The 24,663-nt window shown below is 41.0% G+C and overlaps 1 protein-coding gene across 5 annotated transcripts in view; it reads left to right on the top strand.

The window, feature by feature from the left end:
* Window positions 1-1,787: 1,787 nt before the first annotated feature.
* The window catches only part of LOC106565671 (AMP deaminase 2), a 78,254-nt gene continuing 55,378 nt past the window's right edge, over window positions 1,788-24,663 (top strand). Inside the window, exon 1 of one of the 5 annotated variants that reach the window (XM_014133025.2) lies at window positions 1,788-2,184. In XM_014133025.2, the coding sequence (XP_013988500.1) occupies window positions 2,175-2,184 (10 nt within the window). In that variant the 5' untranslated portion in view covers window positions 1,788-2,174. Of the gene's footprint in view, window positions 2,185-2,907; window positions 3,092-14,446; window positions 14,923-24,663 lie in introns of those variants that run through there. The other 4 variants (XM_014133029.2, XM_014133028.2, XM_014133024.2 and 1 more) reach the window with 4 other exon arrangements.

Genomic DNA, 24,663 nt, shown 5'->3' with positions numbered 1-24,663 from the left:
TTTCTTGTCCTTCAAAAAAATATATGTTTTTACCCCGTTGTCTCCCCAATTTCGTGGTATCCAATTGGTGGTTACAGTCTTGTCTCATTGCTGCAACTCCCGTACGGACTTGAGAGAGGTGAAGGTTGAGAGCCTTGCGCCCTCCGAAATGCAACCTAACCAAGCCGCACTGCTTCTTGACACAATGCCCACTTAACCCGGAAGCCAGCCGCACCAATGTGTCGGAGAAAACACCATACACCTGGCGACCGTGTCAGCGTGCACTGCGCCCGGCCCACCACAGGAGTCGCTAGTGCGCGATGGGACAAGAACATCTATGCCGGCCAAACCCTCCCCTAACCCGGACGACGCTGGGCTAATTGTGCGCCGCCCCATGGGTCTCCCAGTCGCGGCCGGCTTTGACAGAGCCTGGACTCAATCCCAGAATCTCTAGTGGCACAGCTAGCACTGTGATGCAGTGCCTTAGACCACTGTGCCAATCGGGAGGCCCACTATGAACATTTTACATATTTTATACAGGTATGGTCAGGCGAAATTGTCCAAGACCCCATTGAGGTGTTTGGCAGGCATATTGGGTAAGTCTTCTGTGGGTTAATAAGTGAATTCTGTGATGGCCCTAATGGCCCAAATCTTTTTAAAGCCCTGTTCTAGCTGTTTGTGTGAAATCTGGTGCATCTATCACCAAAGTTACAATCCAAAAACAGCTGCCCCATTACATGGAATTTTATGGCTAAGCTTCCAACATTCTAATGTCAATGGCACAATATGGATAATTTTTAAACAATAGTTATAGCTGATGCTTTCAAAATTGGTTATACATTTGGAAAGTATTCAGACCACTTCACTTTTTCCACATGTTGTTACATTACAGCCTTATTCTTTTATTATTATTATTTTTTTACCCCTTTTTCTCCCCAATTTTGATCTTGTCTCATCGCTGCAACTACCCAACGGCCTCAGGATGCGAAGGTTGAGTCATGCGACATGAGACATGACCCGCAAAACCGTGCTGCTTAACACCTGCCCGCTTAACCCGAAAGCCAGCCGTACCAATGTGTCGGAGGAAACACCGTTCAACTTACAACACAGGTCAGCCTGCAGGCGCCCGGCCCGCCACAAGCAGTCGCTAGAGCACGATGATCCAAGTAAAGCCCCCACGGTTAACGAAGGAGTGGCTTCGGGACATGTCTCTGAATGTCCTTGAGTGGCCCAGCCAGAGCCCGGACTTGAACCCGATCAAACATCTCTGGAGAGACCTGACGGAGCTTGAGAGGATCTGCAGAGAAGAATGGGAGAAACTCCCCAAATACAGGTGTGCCAAGCTTGTAGCGTCATACCCAAGAAGATTCATGGGTGTAATCGCTGCCAAAGGTGCTTCAACAAAGTACTGAGTAAAGAGTCAGAATACTTATGTAAATGTGATATTTCCTTTTTATTTTCTTTATATAAATTGAGGGAAAAAACGATTTAATCTATTTTAGAATAAGGCTGTATATAACAAAGTGTTGAAAAGGTATAGGGGTCTGAATACTTTACGAATGCACTGTATTATATATAATTTGAAAGCTAATGTCATAACCTTTCAGAACCACTTGTCAAACAAAGTTTAAAATGTATCCAAATATTTGTTTTAAAGCCATGGACTACTAGTGGGACTACTTGACTTCTGACCTGTGCACAACTAATTAACACTGCCCCTTTAAAACTTTCTCCACTTTTTTCTGTATGTGATTTTTTTTTTTTGTTTTACATGACGTCAAAACCGCTAATAAATTCCCCAGTCAAAAGTGCAGCCAAATGGTAGTCTTCAGTCACACACGAAACAAACAAAAACACACATCTTATTGTTTAGTTAACATAGCTAGCTGATGATATGAGATATACATTCGGTGGGAGAAATATATTTACTAAAGAAAATAGATGTGTCTATAGCTAGACAATAAATTCACATTTCTGGAATATTTCCACATTTTCTTATGACTGGTCAGTTGGAGCTAACAAAACTAGCTCGCTAGCAAGCTAGTTACTAGTGAGAAGTTGTTAGAAGGCTGTACTCGGGACGTGTGAGAAAAACAACTGTCAGCTACAGTAAGGTTACCAGTTGTTTCCTAGGGCAAGGCAAACTACTGCGACTATCTGTATCACCTCTTCGAGCTAAGACTGAGGTCGCAACAATGGCAGGTGGTAAGTAGCTAGCTAAACCAGTGGGTTTTTTTAACCACGTGTTGATGTCAGAACTTTCATGACCAATCCTCTTGAGTTATTTGGTATGTGACTTAATGTATTGTGGCTAGCTAAACAATGTAAAATACACAGTTCGTTATTTTCACGAGTACAATAGTAGCTAAGTTAGCTTATAAATGTAAAAGATCTAGAGAGCCACATTGGACAGAACAGAAGCTGTTAACGTTACTTGTAAATCAAATGTGTGGCACACTTAGCTACCTGGACAGCGCAGGACAGTTAGTTTATTACATGATTGTAGCATTTCTATACTGTCAGTATTTGACTTCAGCAGTACCAAGCCATCACATATTGAAGTTGCATTGTTTCAGTAAAAGCATTACTGCAGTGCACCCATATCAGTAATTGAGGATTTTTACGACAGTTGATTTTCTTGTAGTGACTAGACTGTTATGCATGGATATGTACACTGATACACAATGACAAACGCTACAAACGCTGGAGTAACAGTGGCCTGACAGTGGAAAAACACTGCCGACTTTGCACTCAGTCTGTCTATCATCTCTAGGCTTCAGTGTTATGTCACTGGTACAAGGGAGGCGAAATTCACTTATTTTCAGGAAAAGGGGGGCTATAATTTTACATGAATGACTCAGGGCGAGGAGGATCATTTTCGGGGAGGAGTGATTGAAGGGTGAGGGGGTGGGCAGCTCTGCAAACAAATCTGCAATACCCTGAGCTTTGCAGAAAAGAAAAAAAAAAGAGCCAGCAGTCTGGTCTCATTTTTACTGCTAGGGTGTCCAGGAAGGAAGCCTGACCGGCAGAGCCTGAAACAAAAGCACAGAAGAATGATAAAGAACCTGAGGAACTTCCCAACAACAATCCTCCCATTCTTGGGGTAAGGACTGTAAGTTGCGTTGCCATCATTTGTCTTGGTTGCCTGTCATAGACTTGGCTTTTTGGTAAAAAATAATTTCCCTGGGGAAAAAAATGTAGGCCTCAATTTCTAGTGGTGTAGCTGCACCACAGGGAGGGCGAGAAGTCAGTTCTTTAAAAAAAAATGGGTCAGATTTATTGGAATGTTGCAGACAGCCTGCAGTAGTTGTTTTTGTCCTCCACTGAAACCACCCTTTTACTGTGTTGGCAGTTGCCACACAGTCTGAATTATATTTTTATATATATTTTACAGTTGTATTGACAAGTGACTGTATTGAAAGTTAAGTTATTGATTATCACATACATTTATACAAATCTGATGAATTGTGTGCATTAGTTTAGGTGTCAGCAATTGCGTGTCAAGTCCAAAATGTCTATCAGAGGTAAACCTTGCATCAAAGTTGGTGAAGATGTCTGGGATACTGATTTTCACTGAAGAACGTTTTGTCCTTTGATGTAGTTGTGTCGTCTTACCACTAGATGGTGGTCTTAACTTAGTATTGCCTGTGTCTCATTACCTCAGTTCCAAATCAAATCAAATGTTATTTGTCACATGCTTCGTAAGCAGCAGGTGTTGACTAACAGTGAAATGCTTACTTACGGTCCTTTTCCAACAATGCAGAGTTAAAGATAAAGATAAAAAATATAAATAAATTGTGACATGAGGAATAAATACTAAGGCTGTCAAACGGGGCGGCAGGGTAGCTTAGTGGTTAGAGCGTTGGACTAGTAATCGAAAGGTTGCAAGTTCAAATCCCCGAGCTGACAAGGTAAAAATCTGTCGTTCTGCCACTGAACAGGCAGTTAACCCACTGTTCCTAGGCCGTCATTGAAAATAAGAATTTGTTCTTAACTGACTTGCCTAGTTAAATAAAGGTAAAAAACGATTAAAATAATTAAGATTTAATGGCATGGCTGACCTTGTAAAACAACACATTTCACTGCACCTATCCGGTGTATGTGACAGTAGAACATTATTATCCCCCAAAAATATTTGCTCAAATTCTGCCCTAAAGAAAGATTTTTCCATTTAAAAAGCAGTACATTGAGTTACAGGTATACTATGCTTTGAGTGTAAGGGACAGAAACACACAATTATTTACATCAGAATGTTTTAATAGCATTTTCACCATAAACAACACAAAAGTCACTGTAACATACAGCTAGTTGTAAATGCTCCTAATGTTTAAGTAGGCCTACTCCCTTCTATCAATGTTCTTGAAGTTTAACACTTGTGTACACACACACACACACACACACACACACACACACACACACACACACACATAATAACCAACCTAAAACTTCTTACCTGGAATATTGAAAACTCATGTTAAAAGGAACCACCAACGTGGTTAGCTATTTTACATGGCACATATTGCACTTTTACTTTCTTCTCCAACACTTTGTTTTTGCATTATTGAACATGTTTCATTATTTATTTGAGGCTAAATTGATTTTATTGATGTATTATATTAAGTTAAAATGAAAGTGTTCATTCAGTATTGTTGTAATTGTCATTATTACAAATAAATTAATTAATTAATTAATAGGCCGATTAACCTGTTAGGGCTAGGGGGCAGTATTGACACGGCTGGATAAAAAACGTACCCGATTTAATCTGGTTACTACTCCTGCCCAGTAACTAGAATATGCATATAATTATTGGCTTTGGATAGAAAACACTCCAAAGTTTCTAAAACTGTTTGAATGGTGTCTGTGAGTATAACAGAACTCAAATGGCAGGCAAAAACCTGAGCGATTCCTTTACAGGAAGTGGCCTGTCTGACCATTTATTGTCTTTCTTTGACATCTCATTCAATTACAAAGGATCTCTGCGGTAACGTGACACTTCCCACGGCTCCAATAGGCTCTCAGAGCCCGGGAAAAACCTGAATGTCGTCATCCCAGCCCCAGGCTGAAACACATTATCGCCTTTCTCAAGTGGCCGATCAAGGGACAATGGGCATTAGGCGAGTGCACTGGCCGCCCCCGTCTTTGTGTTTTTTCCTCTGTTTGCCGAAAAGGAGATTCCCGGTCGGAATATTATCGCTTTTTTACGAGATAAATTGCATAAAAATTGATTTTAAACAGCGGTTGACATGCTTCGAGGTACGGTATTGGAATATTTAGAAATTCTTTCTCACGAATTGCGCCATGCGCACGACCCTGATTTACCATTTCGGATAGTGTCTGGGACGCACGAACAAAACGCCGCTATTCGGATATAACGATGGATTATTTTGGACCAAACCAACATTTGTTATTGAAGTAGCAGTCCTGGGAGTGCATTCTGACGAAGACAACAAAAGGTAATCAAACTTTTATAATAGTAAATCTGATTTTGGTGAAGGCTAAACTTGCCGGGTGTCTAAATAGCTAGCCCGTGATGGCTGGGCTATGTACTTAGAATATTGCAAAATGTGCTTTCACCAAAAAGCTATTTTAAAATCGGACATATCGAGTGCATAGAGAAGTTCTGTATCTATAATTCTTAAAATAATTGTTATGCTTTTTGTGAACGTTTATCGTGAGTAATTTAGTAAATTGTTAGTAAATTCCCCGGAAGTTTGCGGGGGTATGCTAGTTCTGAACGTCACATGCTAATGTAAAAAGCTGGTTTTTGATATAAATATGAACTTGATTGAACAAAACATGCATGTATTGTATAACATAATGTCCTAGGGTTGTCATCTGATGAAGATCATCAAAGGTTAGTGCTGCATTTAGCTGTCTTCTGGGTTTTTGTGACATTATATGCTAGCTTGAAAAATGGGTGTCTGATTATTTCTGGCTGGGTACTCTGCTGACATAATCTAATGTTTTGCTTTCGTTGTAAAGCCTTTTTGAAATCGGACAGTGTGGTTAGATTAACGAGAGTCTTGTCTTTAAATAGCTGTAAAATAGTCATATGTTTGAGAAATGGAAGTAATAGGATTTTTAAGGTATTTGAAAATCGCGCCACAGGATTCAACTGGCTGTTACGTAGGTGGGACGAATTCGTCCCGCCTGCCCTAGAGAGGTTAATCAGTATCGGCCTTTTTTGGTCCTCCAATTATCGGTATCGGCGTCGAAAAATTATATTCGGTCGACCTCTACTGTCGTTACTCTTTGCTTATTTGAGCTGTTGTTTCCAATGTATGGACTTGGTCTTTTACCAAATAGGGCTATCTTCTGTATACTACCCCTACCTTGTCACAACACAACTGATTTGCTCAAACGCATTAAGAAGGAAAGAAATGCAACAAATTTACTTTTAACAAGGCACACCTGTTAATTGAAATGCATTCCAGGTGACTACCTCATGAAGCTAGTTGAGAGAATGCCAAGCGTTTCCAAAGTTGTCATCAAGGCAAAGGTTGGCTACTTGGATTTGTTTAACACTTTTTTGGTTACTACGTGATTCCATATGTGTTATTTCATAGTTTTGATGTCTTCACTGTTATTTTACAATGTAGAAAATTGTAAAAAACTAAATAAGAAAAACCCTGGAATAAGTAGGTGAGCCCAAACTTTTAGCTGGTTCTGTATATTCAGTTTGTCACCCAATTTGATGTGCTCCTATTAATTTCACATGTTGGTGGTTATGGGTCCTTTTAGGTGTAAATGTACTCATACATACTGTATTTCACTTGAATTGCAGTGCAGCCTTGATAACCTACCGTTCTATTTTAAGGATTTGCTATTTTGCTTGTCTTCTATGGATTGAGAAAGAGAAGCTGTTAATTTATTTATTTTATTATACCTTTATTTAACCAGGTAGGCCAGTTGAGAACATGTTCTCATATACAACTGCGACCTGGCCAAGATAAAGCAAAGCAGTGCGACACAAACAACACAGAGTTACACATGGGATAAACAAACGTACAGTCAATAACACAATAAAAAAATCTACAAACAGTGTGTGCAAATGTAGTAAGATTAGGGAGGTACAGTAAGGAAATAAATAGGCCATAGTGGCAAAATGATTACAATTTAGCATTAACACTGGAGTGATAGATGTGCAAGTAGAGATACTGGGGTGCAAAGGAGCAAAAAAATAAAGAACAATATGAGGATGAAGTAGTTGGGTGGGCTATTTACAGATGGGCTATGTACAGGTGCAATGATCGGTAAGCTGCTCTGACAGCTGATGCTTAAAGTTAGTGAGGGAGATATGAGTCTCCAGCTTCAGTGATTTTTGCAATTCGTTCCAGTCATTGGCAGCAGAGAACTGGAAGGATATGCGGCCAAAGTAGGAGTTGGCTTTGGGGATGACCTGTGAAATATACGTGCTGGAGCACGTGCTACGGGTGGGTGTTGCTATGGTGACCAGTGAGCTGAGATAAGGTTGTGCTTTACCTAGCAGGCTTATAGATCACCTGGAGCCAGTGGGTTTGGCAATGAATATGAAGCGAGGGCCAGCCCAACGAGAGCATACAGGTCGCAGTGGTGGGTAGTATATGGGGCTTTGGTGACAAAACGGATGGCACTGTGATAGACTACATCCAGTGTTGGAGGCTGTTTTGTAAATGACATTGCCGATGTCAAGGATCGGTAGGATAGTCAGTTTTACGAGGGTATGTTTGGCAGCATGAGTGAAGGATGCTTTGTTGCGAAATAGGAAGCTGATTCTAGATTTAATTTTGTATTGGAGATGCTTAATGTGAGTCTGGAAGGAGAGTTTACAGTCTAACCAGACACCTACTGATTTGTAGTTGTGTGAATTCAGACACATAGGTGTATCTGTGTGAATTCCTCAGTCTTGTGTATCTTATTGCTATTTGGTTAATGTTGACATCAACATTTTCTGTATACTACATTACATTATGCATTTTTCTCTGGCACTGGAATGAGGTAATACTTCTCTCATTGCTTGCACGTCTCAGTAGCTTGCAGGACACGGGACATGAGGGTGATTTGGCACTACATCACAGTTTGTTGACATGGCAGGAAGTTTGGAGCACGTCATGGACTGCTGAGTCGGCCTGCCTGCCTGGGAAAGGTATCTGGCTTCTGCTCTGTTGTCACAGGATATTTATAATCCATAATGTCGGGCATGCAGAATTTTCCAGGAAAGCAGCTTGTGAGCCCACTAGTCTGCTTATAAGCACTCTGTGCTGGATGATCCTACATCACCTTTAATTATCTAATTTGTCTTCCAGCTGTGTCCTCCATAAATTTTTTGGGTGATTTGTTAGCAACCGATCTACAGTGCTTGACTTGTGATGAAAGAAGTGCAGCAGTTGTCTTTTTCCAAGTCTGTCCATTAGACTATGTTCACTGAAATTCATGAATGACATTATTCTTTAAAGACTAGGGCTGGGCGGTATAACGAATTTTACGATATGCCGGTGTTGATGCACGGACCAGTTTGGGTTTTTATTTTACCTTCTGTAACAGTATTTGAATGTTCGGTTTGTTGAATGTGATACGCCGTGTGTAATGTACATTTTTATAGTTTCATTTTGTGTTTCTTACATCTGCAAACAGCTAGTTTATCTTTTCTTAGCAAGTTGGGCGTAAATCTTGTTAGCCGCTAATTGTTAGCCGCTGGTGCTAATCACTAATGAGGCTGCAATGAAAACTAATGGGACTGTAGCGACTGTGTTGGCATCACAATCTGGGGTGTGAATTACGATTCTATTCAAGCGTTGATTGACATGGTAATGGACTGATAGTATTGGAAAAGAGTTGAAAACACAGACCCCGTTAAATTAGCTTGGCCCTCAAAACCTGACTCAAATTCAACACAAACCTTCAAATAGGTATGTAATGACACATTATATAAACTCTATATAGTGTTTTTTTTTTTAACATTTTATAGGTGATAAGTTGGACAGGTCGGGTGAAAAAATCAGTTTCCCACACAGTTTATCTCCCCCTTTCTCTATCACGCAGTAGGTTTTGCTTCCCCACCCGCCATTTAAAAAAAGCCCAGATGGAGCTCATTGCCTTCTTGAATCATGCAGAGACGGGCAGGATGAAGGTCTCGTCATTGATTTTGCTGGAAAGGGGAGAAATTGTGCTTTACAATGGTATTCATATTACAGTTGACCTGGAAGTATTACATTTTTTGGGCGCTAAAATAAGGTCAATTGTACGTTACAGCGCGATGTACAAAAGTGCGTTAGCTAACTATAGCTAGCTAATAAATGTACTGAGTCAGAGCAAACGTAATTAGCTATACAGCCTGATAATACCAGTGATGGTGTAGACCTAAATCAGCATGTTGATTGTGCAATAGTATCTTCTAAATCAATATGTGAAGCAAGAATATGTTAGCTACATGAAGTAGTTAAGAGTAGTTAAGAGAAAGTATTCAATGTAGGAAACCGTTATCAACACTTTGGTTCCTACACTGTCACAATAACTCCTCCCTGGCATTTTAATTCGTTGTCATGTCAAACAACAATGTATTCAAAGTGCCCACTATTATATTCTAACTATAGAATAATTAGAATAATAATTATATTTCCATGATTCCAACAGTTCACCCAAGTGTTTTGCTCTAAATCACAAGTGTCAAGGTTGTGCGCTACTAGTGGAAAAGTCAGGTGCAGGAGAGCAGAGAGTTGTGAACAGTCGCACACTTTATTTAGGCAGAGGTAATAAAACAGACAGACGCAACTGCGTCAAAAACAAGAATAAGCAAATGTTTAACATCCTTCGTGAAATACCACGGAATACAGGGGGAAAACCAGTCTGGTGCGTAACACGAAACACGTAACAAAAACAATTTCACACAAAGACATGGGGGGAACAGAGGAATAAATACATGCAGTGTGATTAGGGAATGTAAACCAGGTGTGCAGGGAACAAGACAAAACAAATGGAACAATGAAAAAATGGAGCGGCGATGGCTAGAAAGCCGGTGACGTCGACCGCCGAACGCCGCCCGAACAAGGAAAGGAGCCGACTTCGGCAGAAGTCGTGACAGCAAGTCAAATCGCAATTGCAACAGTTGGTTAAAAATAAGGCCTAGATTATTTGCCCATATCGTGCAGCCCAATGTGGAAGTGTGGAAAAGATCTGAAATGAGTGCAGGAAATGCAGAAATTTATAAAAATACTGAACATTATTTTGGGTTGAATTGAACAATATAAAAATTCAGAATGGAGAAAGGCCAATTGAAATCACTTAGAATGTACAGTGCATTAGGAAAGTATTCAGAGTCCTTTAATTTTTCCACGTGTTGTTACTTTACAGCCTTATTCGAAAATATAATAATAGTTTTTTTCCCTCATCAATCTACACACAATACCCAATGGTGATATATCAAATTTACATATTTATGCAGACCCTTCACACAGTACTTTGTTGAAGCACCTTTGGCAGCGATTACCGCCTCAAGTCTTCTTTGGTAAGACTCTACAAGCTTGGCACACCTGTATTTGGGGAGTTTCTCCGATTCTTTTCTGCAGATCCTCTCAAGCTCTGTCACGTTGGATGGGGATTGTTGCTGTACAGCTATTTTCAGGTCTCTCCAGAAATGTTTGATCTGGTTCAAGTCCGGGCTCTGGCTGGGCCACTCAAGGACATTCAGAGACTTGTCCCAAAGCCACTCCTGCGTTATCTTGGCTGTGTGCTTAGGGTCGTTGTCCTGTTGGAAGGTGAACCTTCCCCCCCAGTCTGAGGTCCTGAGCGCTCTGGAGCAGGTTTTCATCAAGGATCTATCTGTACTTTACACTGTTCATCTTTCCCTCGATTCTGACTAGTCTCCCGGTCCCTGTCGCTGAAAAACATCCCCACAACATGATGCTGCCAATACCATGCTTCACCGTAGGGATAGTGCCAGGTTTTCTCTAGATGTAACGCTTGGCATTCAGGCCAAAAAGTCCTTTAGGTGCCTTTTGGCAAACTCCAAGCGTGCTGTCATGTACCTTTTACTGAGAAGTGGCTTGCGTCTGGCCACTCTACCATAAATGCCTGATTGGTGGGGTGCTGCAGAGATGGTTGTCCTTCTGGAAAGTTCTCCCATCTCCCCAGAGGAAATCTGGAGCTCTGTCAGAGTGACCATCGGGTCCTTGGTCACCTCCCTGACCAAGGCCCTTCTCCCTCGATTGTTCAGTTTGGGCGGGCGGACAATTCTAGTAAGAGTTTTGGTGGTTCCAGACCTCTTCCATTTAAAAATGATGGAGGCCACTGTGTTCTTGGGGACCTTCAATGCTGCAGACATTTTTTGGTACCCTTCCCCAGATCTGTGCCTCGACACAATCCTGTCTCAGAGCTCTACGGACAATTTTTTCGACCTCGTGGCTTGGTTTTTGCTCTGACATGCACTGTCAACTGTGGGACCTTATATAGACAGGTGTGTGCCTTTACAAATCATATCTAATCAATTGAATTTACCACAGGTGGACTCCGATCAAATTGTAGAAACATCTCAAGGATGATCAATGGAAACAGGATGTATCTGAGCTCAATTTTGAGTCTCATAGCAAAGGGTCTGAATACTTGTAAATAAAGTATTTCTGTTTTAAATTTGTAATAAATTTGCAAAGATTTCTAAAAACGTATTTTTGCTTCGTCATTATGGGATATTGTGTGCAGATTGAGAAAAAACATCAATCATCATTACAGCCTTTATGGGGTATTGTGTGTAGCTGGGTGAAGGGGGGGAATCAAATCCATTTTTAATTCATGCTGTAACAACAATGTGGAATAAGTCAAGGGGTAGGAATACTTTCTGAATGCAACTCCCCTTAAATTCTACCTCAATGTAAAGTCTTACCAAATAAATTAAACAATCAAAAAATGTTATGGAAAAGGGGAAGGGGTCTGAATACTTTCCGAAATCACTGTTTGTGTTGCCATCCTAGAGTCCCACACTACTCATAAAGCAAATGTATAACTACTTTTATTATTCAAAAACATAAAATACCATCATACCGTCCAATTGTTTTAAAATACTGTGATGTGATATTTTGGCCATATTGCCCAGCCCTAATAGAGAACTCGGTTCCATGTTGCTCAGTTGGTAGAGCATGGTGTTTGCAACGCCAGGGTTGTGGGTTCGATTCCCACGGGGGACCAGTACGAAACAAAAAAGAAGAAAAATCTATGGAATGTATGCATTCACTACTGTAAGTCGCTCTGGATAAGAGTGTCTGCTAAATGACGTAAATGTAATTATTCACTGTTATGGTTTCATACACATTTTCCATGACTTTTCTATGACTTTTAACCACATTTTCATTACTATTATTATAGCCTACATGACAAGGTAAGCATTATTGACACTGCAAGGCTGCTGTCTGGTCCTATTTAGGCTTCTGTCTGGTCCTACCATCTCCTGCTGTTGTGCCCTTGACCCTCCACAAAGTAGACTTGCACTGTTAGTCACATGTTGTCAACATGTGGTCAACCCTCCATCTGGAGAGCTCCTGGGTGTCCAGGCTTGGGTTTTCAAGCACCCAAGTCTGCTTATAAATGTCCTGTTCAGCACCTGATGTTTAGGCTACAATGTGGTTAAACCAGGGCTTGAACAAAAGCCTGCACACCCTGTAGCTATCTTGGAGGATGGTTGCCAGACTTGATATAAAATCTTGCACAATTACAAACAATTACTTTTGGTTTTATGAAATGATTCCCTCTTTCAATGAATCAGGGATCAAATGGATAAGGTAGGTAGGTTACTTCAAAGCAAGGTGTCTAACTAGACATGTTTATATGTAAGACTCAAATAATCATATTTCAGGGGAGATCTATGCACAGCAAGTTATTTGTCGATTAGGCTATTCTTAGAATATTTTTTACGTTGTCGCAAATGCATGTCTACTGTTTAATAGAGGGTAATCCCAGTTTTCCAACGATGCATATTTTTTTTAGGCTATCTATAGTGCCGGTGAAAAGGCGACAACAACATGAATGCTTAGTTAGATATAGTTAACTTGTGTCAGTTATCTCGCAAGCAGTGGTGTAAAGTACTTCAGTAAAAATACTTGAAAGTACTACTTAAGTAGTTTTTTGGGGTGTCTGTAATTTACTTTACTATGGGACCTCTCGAGTGGCGCAGTGGTCTAAGGCTAGTGCTAGCTGTGCCACTAGAGATTTTGGGTTTGAGCCCAGGATCTGTCGCAGCCAGCCACGACCAGGAGACCCATGGGCCGGCACACAATTGGCCCTGCGTCGTCTGGGTTAGGGGATGGTTTGGCCGGCAGGGATGTCCTTGGCCTGCTCTAGCGACTCCTGTGGTAGGCCGGGCACAGTGCACGCTGACACGGTCACCAGGTGTACGGTGTTTCCTCCGACACATTGGTGTGGCTGGCTTCCTGGTTAAGTGGGCATTGTGTCAAGAAGCAGTGCGGCTTGGTTGCATTGTGTTTTGGAGAACGCACGGCTCTCGACCTTCGCCTCTCCCGAGTCCATACGGGAGTTGCAGCGATGAGACAAGACTGTAACTACCAATCGGATACCACGAAATTGGGGAGAAAAAGGGGGTAAAAAAATTATATAATAATTTACTATGAATTTTTTTGTTGTTGAAAATGATCAGGTCTTGTTTGCTTAATATAAGGAATTTTAAATTGTTTATACTTGTACTTTTACTTTTGAAACTTAAGTATATTTTAGCAATAACATTTACTTATGATACTTAAGTATATTTAAAACCAAATGCTTTTAGACTTTTACTCAAGTAGAATTTTACTGGGTGACTTTCACTTTTACTTGAGTCATTTTCTATTAAGGTATCATTACTTTTGCTCAAGTATGACAGTTGGGTACTTTTTACACCACTGCTCGCAAGTTTTATTTTGAATTGGTGATCTAGTTAGTCTGTCTGTCATTATCTTATACCTGCTGCTGAAATGTCATGCTCTCTCTCCTCAGGCAACGGCCCACTTGCACTGGCACACACGCAGCACACAGACACACACTGAAGTGTCATTCCGATAATGGCTGATATGTAGATTTTTTATGAATTACATTGACAAAAAATATGAAACTAATTTCCATAACTTTTCATGACCTTTACAAACCCTCACAACTTGGAACAGCGCATCATGCTTATTCAGGCTGATGAATGCCCACTCTTTATTGCTATTCAATGCAGATCCCGCCTTCATTCCGCTTTGATCAAACTTTATTACCTCGGTGTGTGAAAACTGGGACAGCGATAGGCTACTTTGTTTTATAGATGAGCCAGTACTCAATTCCCCCAAAATTAGAAGTGCCTGTACTCCGCTTCGGCCCAAGTCGAGCACTGCCGATCTAAGATATTTCTCATCAATTTCTATTTTTAGAAGACCTGAAAAACATTCTGTCATGTGCTCTTGTTGGTGCTGCTGTCCTGTACCATGTTTGCTGTGGTGTAGTTGTGTGTCTCACTCAGGGCCTGCTGCCTATCACACTTACTGCGCTGAAAACGCTGAACTGCAATGCCCTCCTCCACCGTTGTCTTTCTCCACATTGACTCTCGGCAGCTCGTTCCACGGTTGCTGGGGCAACCGAGGAGGATGGGGCCCAGCGTGGCAGGGCGAAGCCTTGGGCTGCGTTGTGTCCGGCCCCCGTGTTGCCTGACTGCTGACCTGGGGCTGGAGCTAGGCGGGGGGAGGAGCCAGCACTGCAGATGGGCTTCCACAGGCCCTGCATGGGCCCTGCCATCCAGCTGCAACAAAAGTCCCCCTAATGTTAAAGCTAGCGCTAGCGTCACAGCTGCGCCTCTCTGCCTCTGCCGGCTGTTCTGCAGCTCTGCCTCACTCTGCTTCGGCCGTCACAGGAGCACAGGCAGCAAGATGTCATCCTCCTCCAGCGAGGGCCAAGGGAAGCCCAAATCCCCACTGCGCAAGAGGGGGAGTCTGCAGAGCACCACCAGCCCTGGTGAGTGGAGGGGTGTGGGTGCAGTGGGGTCCCAGAGAGGGGAGTAAGGGAAAGTGGGGGTTAAACGGGAGGAGTGGGGGGTGTGGATGCGCATTTGGAGTCGAACGGACACATATGCTAGTGCAGTAGTGTGAAGGCACGGGAAAGATAAAAAGAAAACTGTGGAAATATGAATTTTCTTTCTCTGGTAGTCCAGTTTTGGGGGGATTCATTTGTTGATTAGGCCTATGTTCTAGTGGGAGTTTTGCATGGACTTTCAATTGTCCTTTATTTCACTGACTGAAGAGGATGTTGGACTGTAAAAGGGATTTTTTTCTTTCTACATTTTTCTCCCATTTGAAAGCATCCATGCTTAGTAAATGCATGGCTAATCATGGAATATGGTTTGTTTGATTGTTTCTAATAGCCTAATCAAGGTTGTTAATTCACCCACAGCGAAACATTTAGATCTACAGCAGGAGGTCAACAACATTTTCCTTTATCAGAGCTTTAAAGCCAGAATCCTTATTGGTGAAACTGCCATGCAATATGACAACAACAAAGAAGTTCCTGCAAAAGACAAACTCTGTTTTTTTCCCTCGGACATCAGAAAATGTACTGCACAGTGGAGGCTGCTGAGGGGAGAATGGCTCATAATAATGGCTAGAACGGAGTGAATGGAATGGCATCAAACACATGTATTTGATACCATTCCACTAATTCCGTTCCAGCCATTACCAGCCTAATTAAGGTGCCACCAAGATCCTGTGGTACTGCAAAAAATTTTTTACCATGAAGCTCCTCACCTCTGCTTCTTCAACAAAACAAAAACAATAGATTTGAGATATTTGACAAGCATGTGTCCACATGCTTTTGGTCATATAGTGTATTTTCCCCATTTCAGTTTTGGCCTTTGGAACTGTGAAAGATAGTATCAGCTGAGAACGTTTGTTATGACCTTGTAAGTAAGGAGCACAGATAAGTAAGCAATAGTCAAGTTTTACATCGGTCAAAACTCATGTCAAATTGAATCACTCACTCCACCTCTCTCTGTGTGGCCAGTAGGGTTTATTAGAGGACAGCCTAGCTGGAAATGGGACAGCACAACCTCCAGCCCCTCCATATCTTCCCCAGTGGGCTTAGATAGGGCACAGCAATAGGGCCCATTTATCTCCTACATCTCATCACTGCCTTCACCATGACACTGGCCCCTTTGGCTGTTTGGCCAAGCAATGCTATGTCACACACACAGGGGCATTTTTATGTAGAAGAACTGAGAAGCTCAGACATTCTACTCCAAAATGAATGAAAAATATAGCTGCAAGCAGCCATGCTGAGGTTCAAGCTTTGGCCCCATAGCGCCACCATCAGGACACATTCCACACATTGCCCTAGGATGAGCTACTTCTGTACTACTTACCATGCTTGCCAAATATCAGAACACATCGAACAGATCATGCAATATGCTTTTAATGTATTTTGGACCAATCTTGACAGTGTTTGGAACATGTGTACCAAGTAGGGTTGGGTGATATTATGATAGTATTGGATATCGAAGATGATTGGCAGCCATCGTTGATGGTGACGACATTGTGATGTGGCAGACGATGTATAGCCTATTTCAACGAGCCTGGCACAGTGCAGTAAAGAGCTGACTGGGCATTACACAGCAGGGCCATGCCAAGTGACCTATTCCTTTGCTATAGCCTGCATAACCTATTTCAATACATATGTTATAAACAATTTACAGAATGTGTGACAATGTAGACAGAGCTAAGACTTTCACCAAAGAAGCGCAAAATACCCAGTGAGAAAATATGTTCAATTTTTTTCCCCTCTCAATGTCAAAAGAATCTGGGCCATGTAGCCGAAGCCCATTCAGATTTTTTTTAGACCGCACACTCCGGTGTCTAATTATTTTAAAAGCCAAATTTTGTATTTTCTCTCCATTTTATATGAATACGACTTCAGGTTTTATGCATGCTGGCTTTCTCCCACCGCACTACTTCCTGATCAAATAATGAATTCATTTAATGGAGTTCTCAAAATGTTTTAAGTTGTTTGGGAGTCACCTAAAAACATGATAGGCCTAAGGTAATAATGGCAAAGGTAGAACAAACAATAGCAAGATATGAAAATATAACCAGTAGTGAGATGTGAGCTTTCAAAGTTTGCATTTTCAATCGCTTGTTATTGCGCCACCATATGGCCAATTGGCATGGCATTGCATGAGAGCGTGTGGCCATAGAGTTTCTAAACCGAGAGGCGCAACATCGCAAGACTTCCAGGAACGCTTGCGAAACAGACCAAGCAGACCAGTTTGGGGTTTGAGAAGTCAATGAGAGAAGTGAAAATTCTTCCTTAGTTGTTCATTTTCTCAGAATCTGAAGGCACAACCTAGATTCAAACCAATGTCTTAAAACCTGTTGGGGCTCGGGGGCAGTATTGAGACATTTTGAAAAAAAGATGTGCCCATTTTTAACTGCCTCCTACACCAACTCAGAAGCTAGGATATGCATATTATTAACACATTCGGATAGAAAACACTCTGAATTTTCTAAAACAGTTTGAATGGTGTCTGTAAGTATAACAAAACTCATATTGCAGGCAAAAACCTGTGAAAAATAGATTTAAAAAAAAATTGTATTTTGTGACTGTACTATTTAGTGTCATTGTTTTATAGATACCATAGTGAGAAAGGATTCATTTCGCAACACCTACGGCTTCCACTAGATGTCAACGATCTTTATAAAGTTGTTTGAAGCGTCTATGATAAACCGAGAGCAAATTAGAATGCAAGGAAGTTGACATGTCGTCACTTCATTTTTTTGCGCCTGCGCATAAATCTGAGAAGCGTGAGTTTGTCATTATTGTTTATCTAGACATAGGATAGGTTGTGTGAAAATATTACTGATGTTTAACGTTAAAAATGGACCAAAAGATTAATGCTAAACAACGTTTGACATGTTTGAACGAACGTAAATAGATTATTTACTAGGTTTTTTTAGCTTTTCGGCGTGATTTTACAACCCCCCACCACGTTTTGTGGGAGCATAATGAACGCTAACTACTTGGTGTTATTTGGACATAAATTATGAACTTTGTCAAAAGAAACCACATTTGTTCCAGACCTGGGATTCCTGGCAGTGCCTTCTGATGGAGATAATCAAAGGTAAGGGGATATTTACAATGTTATTATCGATATTAGATGATGCTAACTGTATAGCATAGCTTATTGTTCTTAGCATAGCACCCCGTTTATTGCAAAATGTGATTTCCCAGTAAAGTTATTTTGAGATCTGGCCATTCGGTAGCAATTACGAGATGATAATATATTATTCTTTGAATGACAATATTATAATTTACCAATGTTTTCGAATAGTAATTTTGTTATGTTCACCGGAAGCATTTCAGAGAAGAAAAAAATCTGAATTTCACGCTACTGTAAAATGCTGTTTTTGGATATAAATATGAACTTGATGGAACAAAAAATGCATGTATTGTATAACATAATGTCCTAGGAGTGTCATCTGATGGAGATTGACAAAGGTTAGTGCATAATTCTAGCTGGTTTCTGCTTTTGGTGATGCCTGACCTTGAATTGAAAATGGATGTTTGTACTTTTGTGGCTATGTACTGTCCTAACATAATCTAACTTTATGCTTTTGCCGTAAAGCCTCTTTGAAAATCGAACAATGTGGTTAGATTAAGGAGATGTTTATCTTTTAAATTGTGTAAAATAGTTGATTGTTTGAGAAATTGAAATTATTAGATTTTTGATGTTTTGAATTTCCAGCCTTGTTAGCAATCCCGACTCGGGGTTCATTGCTAACCTGTAGCCCCAACAGGTTATTAAGTAGTTGAACATGTTATTACTCCAACTTTGTGAAAGTGACAAACTGACACATTTTCGTCAAAAACAACGTTATATCGAATGAGTGCTTTTGATGGCCTACACATCAGCAGTTCGGAGCAAGACGTTCGTTAGACCTGATGACCATGAGCTTATCTAGTTATCGCTTACGAGTGTGATCGGAGATTTCTATTGGAGAAGTGGTTTCTCCCTATCATCATAGTGTACTGTCTTTGGTGTGGTCCTTGGCCCTTGCACCCTCCTAGGCCTTACCATCTCATTGGAATTTGCATATAAAAAAATAATAATTGGCGGAACCGGAATAATAATAACCAACGCTAACAAATACGAAGTTAGGAACCAATATACACAGGCAGTTAGGAAAGCAAAGGCCCAAACCTCCCCCATTTCTCCTTCACCCAAATCCAGATAGCTGATGTTCCGAAAGAGTTGCAAAATCTGGACCCCTACAAATCAGCTGGGCTAGACAATCTGGACCCTCTCTTTCTAAAATTATCCGCCATAATTGTTGCAACCCCTATTACTAGCCTGTTCAACCTCTCTTTCGAATCGTCTGAGATCCCCAAAGATTGGAAAGCTGCCGCGGTCATCCCCCTCTTCAAAGGGCGAGACACTCTAGACCCAAACTGCTACAGACCTATATCTATCCTACCCTGCCTTTCTAAGGTCTTCGAAAGCCAAGTTAACAAACAGATCACCGACCATTTAGAATCCCACCGTACCTTCTCCACTATGCAATCTGGTTTCCAAGCTGGTCATGGGTGCACCTCAGCCATGCTCAAGGTCCTAAACGATATCATAACCTCCATTGATAAAAGACAATATGGTCATGGGTCATTACTTAGCAAAGACTTATAGATGACCTGGAGCCAGTGGGTTTGGCGACGAATATGAAGCGAGGGCCAGCCAATGAGAGCATACAGGTCGCAGTGGTGAGTAATATATGGGGTTTTGGTGACAAAACGGATGGCACTGTGATAGACTGCATCCAATTTGCCGTATTCATCGACCTGGCCAAGGCTTTTGACTCTGTCAATCACCACATTCTTATCGGCAGACTCAACAGCCTTGGTTTCTCAAATGACTGCCTTGCCTGGTTCACCAATTACTTCTCAGAGTTCAGTGTGTCAAATCGGAGGGCCTGTTGTCGGGACCTCTGGCAGTCTCTATGGGGGTGCCACAGGGTTCAATTCTCGGGCCGACTCTCTTCTCTGTATACATCAATGATGTAGCTCTTGCTGCTGGTGATTCTCTGATCCACCTCTACGCAGACAACACCATTCTGTATACATCTGGCCTTTCTTTGGACAATGTGTTAACTAACCTCCAGACGAGCTTCAATGCCATATAACTCTCCTTCCATGGCCTCCAACTGCGCTTAAATGCAAGTAAAACTAAATGCATGCTCTTCAACCGATCGCTGCCCGCACCTGCCCGCCTGTCCAGCATCGCTACTCTGGACGGTTCTGACTTAGAATATGTGGACAATTACAAATACTTAGGTGTCTGGTTAGACTGTAAACTCTCCTTCCAGACACAAATTAAGCATCTCCAATCCAAAATGAAATCTAGAATCGGCTTCCTATTTCGCAACAAAGCATCCTTCACTCATGCTGCCAAACATACCCTCGTAAAACTGACTATCCTACCGATCCTTGACTTCGGCGATGTCATTTATAAAATAGCCTCCAACACTCTAGTCAGCAAATTGGATGCAGTCTATCACAGTGCCATCCGTTTTGTCACCAAAGCCCCATATACTACCCACCACTGCGACCTGTATGCTCTCGTTGGGCTGGCCCTCGCTTCATATTCGTTGCCAAACCCACTGGCTCCAGGTGATCTATAAGCCTGCTAGGTAAAGCCCAACCTTATCTCAGCTCACTGATCACCATAGCAACACCCACCCGTAGCACGTGCTCCAGCACGTATATTTCACAGGTCATCCCCAAAGCCAACTCCTGCTTTGGCCGCCTTTCCTTCCAGTTCTCTGCTGCCAATGACTGGAACGAATTGCAAAAATCACTGAAGCTGGAGACTCATATCTCCCTCAGTAACTTTAAGCATCAGCTGTCAGAGCAGCTGACAGATCACTGCACCTTTACTTCACCCATCTTTAAATAGCCCATCCAACTACCTCATCCCCATATTGTTATTTTTATTCTTATTTTTATTTGCTCCTTTGCACCCCAGTATCTCTACTTGCACATTCCTCTTCTGCACATCTATCACTCCAGTGTTTAATCGCTAAATTGTAATTACTTTGCCACTACGGCCTATTTATTGCCTTACCTCCCTAATCTTACCTCATTTGCACACACTGTATATAGATTTTTTCTATTGTGTTATTGACTGTACATTTGTTTATTCCATGTGTAACTCTGTTGTTGTGTGCGTGTCGCACTGCTTTGCTTTATCTTGGCCAGGTCGCAGTTGTAAATGAGAACTTGTTCTCAACTGGCCTACATGGTTAACCTCTCTTGGGTAGGGGCAGTATTTTCACGGCCGGATGAAAAACGTACCCAAATTAAACGGCCTACTACTCGGGCCCAGGAACTAGAATATGCATATTATTAGTAGATTTGGATAGAAAACACTCTGAAGTTTCTAAAACTGTTTGAATGATGTCTGTGAGTATAACAGAACTCATTTGGCAGGCAAAAACCTGAGAAAAATCCAACCAGGAAGTGGGAAATCTGGTTCTTGTAGTCTTTTCAAGTCATTGCCTATCTAACGCACAGTGACTTAGGGTTGATTTTGCACTTCCTAAGGCTTCCACTAGATGTCAACAGTCTTTAGAACCTAGTTTCAGGCTTTTGCAGTGAACAGAGAGCGAACAAGAAGGCCGGGAAGTTGGTGACTCAGAAAATGACATGAGTTTTGTGGCGCGCATTCACATGATGTGGTATCTGTGTTCCAAAACATTTTTCAAGACATTGGAATCGTCCGGTTGGAAAATTATTGAAGTTTTATGTTAAAAAGGCCCTAAAGATTGATGCTATACAACGTTTGACATGTTTCAACGAACGTAAATAGAACTTATTTTTTACTTTTTGTCGTGAAATCTTGGGCGCGCTTCCTACATTTGGAGTAGCTTACTGAACGCGCAAACAACAAGGAGGTATTTGGACATAAATTATGGACTTTATCGAACAAAACAACATTTATTGTGGACCTGGGATACCTGGAAGTGCATTCTGATGAAGATCATCAAAGGTAAGTGAATATTTATAATGCTATTTATGATTTTAGATGACTCCAAAATGGCGGGTATCTGTATTGCCTGGTGTATGTTTCTGAGCGCTGTACTCAGATTATTGCAAAGTGTGCTTTCCCCGTGAAGCTTTTTTGAAATCTGTCACAGCGGTTGCATAAAGGAGATGGTTATCTATAATTCTTTGAATAACAGTTTAATATTTTATCAACGTTTATGATGAGTATTTTTGTAAATTGTTGTGCTCATCCACCAGCAGTATTGGAGGCAAAATATTTTCTGAACATCACACACCAATGTAAAATGCTGTTTTTGGATATAAATATGAACTTTATCGAACAAAACATACATGTATTGTCTAACATTGAGTCCTAGGAGTGTCATCTCATGAAGATCGTCAAAGGTTAGTGCTTAATTTTAGCTAAATTTCTGGTATTGGTGACCCCTCTCCTGCTTGAAAAATGGCTGTGTGGTTTTTCTTGTGTTGTACCTGTCCTAACATAATCTAACTTTATGCTTTCGCCGTAAAGCCTTTTTGAAATCGGACGCTGGCGTCCCACCTGCCTAAGAGAGGTTAAATGAAGGTGAAATAAAACATTTATAAAATACAATAAGTTTTCACCCAGCTTTGCTGCTTGAACCTCTAATAAAATTAAGCTGGCGCCATCTAAAATATAATTTTCACCTCCAGAAATGAGCCCAATAACATTTTGGTCAAATTATTTGTAAAATGTATTTTAACATATTGGACCATGCATGTCATCAGGTACACTATTATCAATAAGCATTATCATCTGTAGCCCAACTGATGCAGCATAGTCGCTATAAATAAATACACTGAAGCATAGGGTTGCCTCTCTGCATGTAGCCTATTGAGCTAATCATTATCTAGATCCCAAACGTTATCTTTTAACTAGTGAGCATCCTATTGGTACATTTTATGTCCCCCAAAAATTGCATAAACACAGTGAATATAATGTTGGCCTACCTGTTAGGTTAACTTTGCATACACCGCCACCCGGGTAACACGCCCCCTGCTTGTACTTCTCACAGTAACCAATTCATGTCACCATTTTCCCCCCCCACACTTTGGTTGCCACTACTCTTGCTCAACTAAAAATATCCAAAAACTATAAGTCACTACCCCAAAAAGATTCTGAAGTATGGTCGTGTTTTAACATAAGTTACCCTACAATTGATGTGTTAGATTTAGCTCCACTCTCCGCTATGCACTCACAGCGAATTGCAAAGCGATAAAGTGCTTATTAACCATGCCGCTGCTAAAAACTCAGGGTTTAAAAATGGTGCAGTTTACACATATTTAGGAGTTGAGAAATAAATCATGGAAAGCTGGTATCCCCTCTTTTTAACAAAGACCATTATAACTGCTGTTGTCCCCATGAATGCAATAATTGCTGTGCATTAACTGCTTGTCAGAATGCATGTTTCCCTCCCTATGGCACTCGTAACTTGAGTGCGCTTCGAGAGGAATATTTTAGATAAAGTATTCTACTATGGGGTTCTCTGATTTTTCTAGTCATTACTTTTGTTTGCAGAGGAATAGTAAATGTGGACTGTTGTAGCATCTTAAAAATGTGCCTCGGTTTAACCTCTCTAGGATAGGTGGCACCAAATCGTCCCACCTACGTAACAGCCAGTGTAATCCCGTGGCGCGTTATTCAAAAACCTTAGAAATTGAAAAACTTCAATTTTTCAAACATATGACTATTTTACACCATTTTAAAGACAATACTCTCGTTAATCTAACCACACTGTCCGATTTCAAAAAGGCTTTACAACGAAAGCAAAACATTAGATTATGTCAGCAGAGTACCAGCCAGGATTAATCAGACACCCATTTTTCAAGCTAGCATATAATGTCACATAAACCCAAACCACAGCTAAATGCAGCACTAACCTTTGATGATCTTCATCAGATGACAACCCTAGGACATTATGTTATACAATACATGCATGTTTTGTTCAATCAAGTTCATATTTATATCAAAAACCAGCTTTTTACATTAGCATGTGACTAGCATTCCCACCGAACACTGCCGGTGAATTTACTAAATTACTCACGATAAACGTTCACAAAAAGCATAACAATTATTTTAAGAATTATAGATACAGAACTCCTCTATGCACTCGATATGTCCGATTTTAAAATAGCTTTTCGGTGAAAGCACATTTTGCAATATTCTCAGTAGATAGCCCGGCATCACAGGGCTAGCTATTTAGACACCCAGCAAGTTTAGCACTCAGAAAAGTCACATTTACTATAAGAAAAATGTTATTACCTTTGCTGTCTTCGTCAGAATGCACTCCCAGGACTTTTACTTCAATAACAAATGTTGGTTTGGTTCAAAATAATCCATAGTTATATCCAAACAGCGGCGTTTTGTTCGATGCGTTCAAGACACTATCCGAAAGGGTAAATAAGGGTGACGAGCATGGCGCAATTCGTGACAAAAAAATCTAAATATTCCATTACCGTACTTCGAAGCATGTCAACCGCTGTTTAAAATCCATTTTTATGCAATTTTTCTCGTAAAAAAGCGATAATATTCCGACCGGGAATCTGCATTTAGGTAAACAGAGGAAAGAAAATAAAGCATTCGGTCGACTCGGGCACGCGCCTAAGCCCACAGTACTCTGAGCGGCCACTTGCCAA

The sequence above is a fragment of the Salmo salar genome, chromosome ssa12, assembly GCF_905237065.1.
Source record: "Salmo salar chromosome ssa12, Ssal_v3.1, whole genome shotgun sequence".
NCBI classification, from domain to species: domain Eukaryota; kingdom Metazoa; phylum Chordata; class Actinopteri; order Salmoniformes; family Salmonidae; genus Salmo; species Salmo salar.
The sequence above is the reverse complement of the archived record's forward strand: the minus strand, read 5'-3'. Positions and strand labels throughout refer to the sequence as shown.